The following is a 7,953-nucleotide window of genomic DNA, read 5'->3' on the forward strand; positions in this document are numbered from 1 at the left end:
ACCCTGGCCTACTCCTATCCAGGAGGTTTGGCCTCGACCGCGTGTACCAACCGAAGTACCTAGGCCTACTCCCGACATGGAGGTTTGGCCTGCTCACCAGGTACCGACGAAAGTGCTGCAGCCCACTCCCGACGTGGAGGTGGGGCCGAACCAACTAGCACCAACTTTTAGTCTTAATCCTACAGTGTCACACTCTACCCTTACTAATGTGGTGTGGGAGAGCCACATTAACTCTTTGCCTGCTCGTGATCCTGAGAGGGGTAGAGGCTCTAGGCGAGGAGCAGGACTACATCGCAAGAGTTTCATCTGAGCTGTGACACCCATGTTACTTCAAAGTTTTTTTGTCTTCTCAGACTTACTGCAACGTTTAAGAAGTGTGCCTAGCAGGGCTATGCTAAGACTGTTTGAGTTGTAACATAACCATCAAGCTTTTGTGCCTAGTCCTTGGACCAAGAGACTCCTAGCGGTAGGAGATTCATAAGTATGTGCCCGGCTAGAGCTGGTAGCCGTGAAGTTTAGACTCTTAGTGCAGGTGGACTGCTGATCCTTGCACGGTCGTTGCATGTATATATCTCAATAGTAACGTGATATTCTTTGCTAAAATTGCACTTATCAGGCGAATGCACCTGAACCCTGTTGGAGTGTTTAATAAATGTTTATGCTAATGTGACTAAATGTAAATGGTCATTGTACACAGAAAAATTAGCCTTGTTCCCGTGTACATAAAAATGTATATAATAGGGGTTGTAGTAGTTGCTAGTAGGTGGCTTCCTTAGCTCCTCTGAGGAATACATTTTCTGTCTCCCATCACTAACACCATCTCAAAGGTCCAGTCAAGGAAAACTACCTCTAAGGTATCAAGACTGACCTTTCACATAGTACTAAGCACATAGGACCTCAAAAATAATCACTTAAGTGTACTTACCTCACTTAAACTTAGTACACCAAACAAACAACCAAATATCTCACACTCAAATAAATGTTTTGGGAATTGTAGCTAATGTTATTTTCCAATTCCTGCCACTGTTATGTACACTAATTCTTCTTTCTCTTGCGTGTGCGAGAAGCCCTGCCTGGCCAGTAGGTGCTCTTGCGAGCTAAAAATAATACACGTAATCAAAAGGTAACCTAGGTAAGGTTTATCTGTTGTGTTCTAGGGTTAAGAGTGTGTAGCCAATGGACCCTAGTAGCCAGTTTTATTGGTAGAAAGCCTCAGGCTCAGTGTACTAAACAGGTAGCTAACATGGCAAAAATGTATAGTGAGATTTAAAATGTCTAATGAGCTTAGAAAAAAAAATGTTAAGTAGGATGTATCTCATGTGAATAATATCATCCTGTTATTGAATTCATGAACTAACCAATCCTGTTCATGAGTTTACCCAAACAAATATATGAACCTCAAAAAATTTTAAGTAGCTTTATAATGTTGTACCTGACCTTCACTTCGTACCTCTGTCTTAGGGGACAGACGTCGAGGCCGACTTATTTTAAGTAAGGGGGTTTGTGGTGTCCCGGTACCGTATTGCATACAGTACCTATTATAGAGGTCCCCAAAGTCAGAGTAACTACGTTCAGGTAGGGTTCCTCAGGCGGGACAGCCCCTAGTCGCCTCTTCTCAAGTCTAATTCTCTAATGTTAATATGCGTATATATTTAATAATAATATATATTTTATAATAATGTATAGTAATTACCTTGTTTGACGTCGCAGGACCTTCGGTCATGTGACCATGTTAATAACCTCTATGGTATGTTGGAGGACCTTTGGAGGTCCTTGGGTCACGTGTTACCCTGAAGTCTTTGTAATGGTGATTGACATCAGTATGGACCAATTAGCACTAGTCCAGCCCCTGCCCATATAAGGGAGCTGAAGCCAATTATCGCTCTCTTGGGTTGCTGCTCTCGTGGATGCCGGACTAGCAGGACGGATCTACGCAACTTTCAAATACATGCTAGACCTGAAAAACTACCGGCCTCAGCTGAATCAAAACCGTGAGTTCTAATCTAAACCCTGCTAATGCTGGCATGACTACTGGACCGCAACTAAATCCCCTAAATCCAGTGGAACAGCGCACAATACAAAAAAGACTCTAAATTGCTAAAGTCCCAACCTTTGTCAATCTCCAAAGTAAGCAGTTGTATACCTAGAGATTGTTCTGTTATTGAAGCTTGCAGAAAACCTTCAGTAAAAGTTAATCCTGTTTCAGAAAACTCTCCGGTTGTGGATAATCTATTATTATCTACCTCCCTATCTTTCTTGGGAAGGGTGGCAGTAGGACAAGCATTACTGAGGAGCCCTCACCCTGGCGTCACAAATAGGCACCACACAGCTACACTCCCCATACCCTCCCCATATCCTACATCCCCCAGGCTATCACAATATGGCCACCCCCATAATAATGTACAGAAAATAGAATAGGAAATTTACAATGAAAAATTTAAAAATAAAAGAATATGTGTCAGTATCTGTGTCTATTTAGTAAACACATTTAAATGAACTTCCAGCAGTAGATTCTTAGTATATTATAAAGGTAGAAGGCGCAGGTAAGGCCGGAGCTCATTTGACTTACATGGTGTATTTTGTATTCCAGGTGTTTATCCGATAGTCGTTCTCACTCATAAGACATCGGGGTCTTTGACTGAAACAGAGGGAAAATTCAGGGATATCGGTGTGGAAAGATTCTTTTCTTTTGAAAATTACACGAGGGAAGATCACATGAAAACCAGAGGAAAACATGAGGGCGTCCTGAAGTTCTTGTATGAAGTCATTAAAGACGTTCAGTTTCGCGTAGACCAACCGCGAGATCCTGTGAAGGAAATGAAGGAGAGGAAACAATTTGTTCTTAACTACGTCTTAGAGTGCACTAAAAAGGAAGAGCAGAGAAAAGAAGAAAAGGCCAGGGCCTTGGAGAAAGCTCTGCTGGAGAAGAAGATGAAGGAACAAAAGGAGGAGATGGAGAGAAAGAGGATGATACAGAAAAGGCAGCAAGAGGAGGAACAGAGGAGGCAAGAACAGGAACTGAGAAAGATGAGAGATCTTCAACTCGCTCAACAAGAAGCAGAAGCCGCAGCCCTGACAGAAAGTCTGGGAAAGAAGAAGAAGAAGAAGAAAATCTTGGGAATTGTTTTAACCAAATAATGAAAAATATTCCTGATCCAGACATGAAGAATCGAGAGCAGATACACAGATGGATATTTGAGGCAGTTATCAGAATCTGCTGGACTTAAAGCCTACCTATCAAAACATACAAACCTTTCACATGTCCTAGAGATGACGTGAACGAGCGGGAGAGAAGCTCGGTGTCTATGAGATCAGGACAGCCCCATAGACTTACATTATTAGTCTCTCCAGGTCACATGACACAGAGGTGACATAAGCCGCACTAGGCAGGCACTTTTCCTCGTTCCCTTGACCGGTTGTCCGAGTCTGGTCGGAGTCTGGTCTCTCAGAACTTGATCAATCAAAACTTTTGATTTGTCTCTATGACATTTGTAACGTTTTTGTTTAATGACAGTGCCCATTTAATGACAGTGCCCATTTAATGACAGTGCCCATATAATGACAATGCCCATTGACAGCTTTATGTTTCCCAGCATCTCCAGCTTGTTATCTGCCTTCCGAGTTGTAATAACTTGTATTATGTAACCAATCAATAAACTGATAAATACTAAGTGACCCAGTATAGGAGATGGTATAATGCTTGTAGGACAACTGACCGGGGCGGAGCTAAACCTGATGCCATCGTCGTGAGAGCGATTCATTGTACTTGTAAACTGTAAGTTAAAATGTCTATAAAGCCATAGATCTAAATAATATATAATATATACACAAAAAATAAATCATGTCACATAAAAGTCATCGATCTCTTGACGTAAATGTAGTAAAGAGTAATACAGATAAGATCACAGGTACTGGGGGGGGGGGGGGGGTTGTTGAACACCTCAGGGTCTTCATAAGAAATAAAGAATAAATAATTCTGGAAGAACATTGTCAGAAGACCAAAAAGGGATAAATATTCTTTGAAATATTTTCAGATCTTATTAGAACTTATATTATTATTTTTTTTTTTTTTGTGAAAAGCATCAAAACCACTGAAAGGTTTTAGCTCTTTTTGCCAAGTTCAGATCTGAAGGAGGAGAGATAAGTGAAACTCCCACAATTTGTTTTGGGATGATTCAATCAAACCAGCCATCAGATTCATACTAAAGTGGGGACTCCTTTTAAGAGTCCCTGCTCCTAGTACACAGCCGTCATGCCCCCTGCCATAGACATGAATGGAGGGGCCATGGCTTGATGTAATGAAGCCCCAGGCTTCCATGTTCATGAATGTCACAGTGCCGCCCAGGGAACAACAGAGTGGGTGGTTTGAGCCAGTGGCCAGACCCCCCACAATCAGACATGTTGATGGCGGACTGGTGAAGCTAGTAGTATTCAGCAAACAGCAGGAGGATTAAAGGAAAGCTGTCACCAGTGTCACCTGCACTAACCTGTCGCTACCAACAGGTAGTGCAGGTGACACTGATGAAAACGGTGCTTACCTTGTCCCGTTCCATAGCGGGGAACCCCAGTAATCTCCTCCGTTAGCTCCGCTCTGGGCACTTGGCTTGGGGCACTGCAGAGCATACTGACGTCACCACTGGGGCATCGGCGGAGCTTAGTGACGTCAACGCTGCTGCTCCCTGCTTGGTCCCGTTGTGAGAGAACAGCAGCGGTGACGTCAGTAAGCTCCGCCGGTGAACCAAGCCAGGTGCCCGGAGCGGAGCTTATGGAGGAGATTACCGAAGATTCCTGCCACGGAGCAGGACAAGGTGAGTACCGTTGTCATCAGTGTCCCCTGCACTGTGTGTCGGTACCGACAGGTTATTGCAGGTGACACTGATGACAGATTTCCTTTAAAAAAATGAGGTATGCTGGAAGTAGCAGCAGCATACCTCAGCAGCAGTGATGGCGGGCTACTAGTACCCAGAGTACAGCAGGAGGAGGTAGAATGTAGTATCCAATGTGCAGCAGGAAGAGGTTAGTAGTAGCTGTAGTAGTACAGCAGGATGTTTGAAAATTTTGTTTTTATTTTTATTTTTCAATGTCTAGCTGAAGGTAAAGGTGATGGCTGACTAGTGGGATTGGCCACAGGCCAGCTTACAGTGGAAGGAAGCGGATTGATAAGGGTTGTAGTTAGTGATGAGCGAATCAAAGCTGAGGAACCCGAATTCGTTACGAATTTCATAAAATATTCGATTTGCAACGAATGCGAATATTGACGTGATTCTATTGCGCGAATCGCAATTTTTCTGCGGTCCAGGCTCCAGGGCATCAAAAATGGCAGATCCACATGTCAGGACCTGGGGCAAGAAACGCTGGGAAGGTGGGAAGGCAGGTAGGTGGGATGACCCTGAATCACATGCAGGATGCCACCTATCAGCAGCCATTCACCCCTGTGATGTCACAGCCCTATATAATCGGTAGCCATTTTCCGGCTGCTCGCTTCATTCATTACACTTCAGAGGGATAGGACGGACTGCCTGTGTCTGTGTGTTACACAGAAAAGCTGATCCCAGCAGCGTTTTACTTCTTAGTCACATCAGCGTTCTGGTGGGCAGAGAGCAGTGCTTTTTCTCACTGAAAAGGATTTTTACTGCAGCCATTAACCTCCCAGTCACTTTCTTCAGCATTTTATAACAGAGAGTGGCAGAAAGCAAGAAAACAAGCTGCCTCAACTTCATAAACCTTAGCAGAGGAGGCAGGAATAATTTTTCAGCTCAATTCTGTGTATTTGTTCCACAAGAAATCATCTGCTGGTTATACTAGTCTGTAGACGGCATAATGCCCAGCAGCCCATTCCTAATAGGCTTTGACAGAGTGTAATTTTGGGTTTAAAGGGGTACTCCGGTGCTTACACATCTTATCCCCTATCCAAAGGATAGGGGATAAGATGCCTGATTGCGGGAGTCCCGCAGCTGGGGACGCTCGTGATCATGTACGCTGCACCCCATTTGTGATCAGTCCCCGGAGCGTGTTCGCTCCGGGTCTGATTACGGTCGACCACAGGGCCGGCAACGTGTGACGTCACGCCTCCGCCCCTGTGTGACGTCAATGCAAGTCTACGGGAGGGGGCGTGATAGCTATCACTAGCTATGTGCTGCAGCACTGTTGTGTACTGCTGGTGTTGTGCAAAAAATGTCTTTTTTTCAGTGTACTGTAGCGCATTTTTCTGCCCTCATACGTGCATTCCACATGCCTACATCTAAGTAGTGTACTATTTTTTACCTTTAATCTGTCATGGGCCTAGATACTGTGAAAATTTAGGCAAAAGTAATCACCGGCTGGTGTTTTACTCCAATACGTTTTTTAAGCGTGCTGTAGCGCATTTTTCTGCCCTCTTTGTTCCACAACAAATGGTCTGCTGGTTATACTAGTGTGTAGACGGTATAATACATACCCAGCAGTCCATTCCTAATAGTCTGTGAGAGAGCGCAATTGTGGGTTTGGTACACAGCTTTTTAGTGCTGCATCACTGATGTGTATTGCTGGTGTTGTGCAAGAATAAGTTTTTTTTAAGCGTACATTAGCACAAATGCATTCCACATACGTGCATCTAAGCAGTGCACTATTTTGTATCTGTTAAACTGTCAAGGGCCTAGATAGAGTGAAAGGCCAGGGAAAACTAATCACTGGCTGGTGTTTTACAAAAAATTTTTTTTTTTTTATCAGCATACATTAGCGCATTCTTCTGCCCTCATAAGTGCATACCACATACCTACATCTAAGCGGTGTACTATTTTGTTCCTGTTAAAGTCTCAAGTGCCTAGTTATTGTAAAGGCCAGCCAAAAGTACACACCTGCTGCTGTTCTAAACAAATACTGTTTTAGGCGTAGTGAAGCATATTTTACCCCCCTTATATACGCACTAAGTATGCCAGGCAGAGAAGTGCCAGTATGTGCACAGAAGAGTGGCAGAGGCCTAAATTTATCAGGCAGAGGTCGCAGCAGACTAGGGGGTGAGTGGCAGCAGGAGTCGCAGCGAGAGGCCTGAGCTCCCGGTATCAGCTAGCGGTCGAGTCTCTACCAGCAAACCATCTGTCATCGTCGATTGGTTAACACGGTCATCCACTTAATCACAAGTGACATCTGACACCCCCAGTCAACAGTCGGTGGGTTCTTCAGACACAATCATCAGTTGGCATGGCCCGGGAGCAGTCCCTGTCCTCCCATTGCCTCTTTGCTATGCTGTTCCCTCCCCTAAAGAAGTATCTTATGCTGTGGGTTCAGCTCCACTATTCAGTGAGGATGATGTATCAGATGACAGTCAGCAGCTACTGCCCAGTCAAGAAGTGGAGGAGACATCCGCCGCTTCCTCCGCTAGGCGGGCAAGTATTGATGAGGAGGGTGACATGGGAGGTGGTGTTGGCAGCGTTCAGGGTCCTAAAGCAGACACTGTTGAGAAACCTGAGGAGGACATCAGTGACCTGCAGACAGAACTCAATGATGATGAAGCCAATCACACTTGGGAGCCAGTTGCAGAAGGAGCTTTATCATCATCAGGAGAAGAGAGTTGCAGGTTGCCCGTGAGGCAGCAGCTGAGCCAGCAAGGAGATAGCATGCTTGGCAGTCAGCATGGTGGCAGAAATGGAAATTCTGGAGCCAAATGTGCCCGGGGGAAGCCACCTGTTCCGCGGCAGCCTACTTTCCTGGGAGGTAGTGGAACAGGGGTTCCTGGAGACTGCGGCAGTATCATTGCAGACTGGTGGGAAAATCAACTACTCGGCGGTGTGGCAGTTTTTCATCAAGCATCCGGAGGAGGTTAACACAGCCATATGCAAAATATGTCGGCAGAAGCATGGCCAGGGTCCCAATGTTTGCACCATGGCCCTGCGTCAACATATGCTGCGCCACCATAAAGCGGCCTGGGAAAACCGTGGCTCAGGTGTAGTGGTCCAGCCTGCCGCATCATCCAGT

The 7,953-nt window shown here is 45.1% G+C and overlaps 1 protein-coding gene across 1 annotated transcript in view; it reads left to right on the forward strand.

The window, feature by feature from the left end:
- Positions 1-3,520, forward strand: part of LOC130284947 (uncharacterized) — a 71,438-nt gene extending 67,918 nt beyond the window's left edge. Inside the window, exon 4 of the mRNA XM_056535931.1 lies at positions 2,591-3,520. Coding sequence (XP_056391906.1) covers positions 2,591-3,138 — 548 coding nt within the window. The 3' untranslated portion in view covers positions 3,139-3,520. The remainder of the gene's footprint in view (positions 1-2,590) is intronic.
- The last annotated feature ends 4,433 nt before the right edge of the window (positions 3,521-7,953 follow it).

This window comes from Hyla sarda, chromosome 8, assembly GCF_029499605.1.
Source record: "Hyla sarda isolate aHylSar1 chromosome 8, aHylSar1.hap1, whole genome shotgun sequence".
Taxonomy (NCBI): Eukaryota; Metazoa; Chordata; class Amphibia; order Anura; family Hylidae; genus Hyla; species Hyla sarda.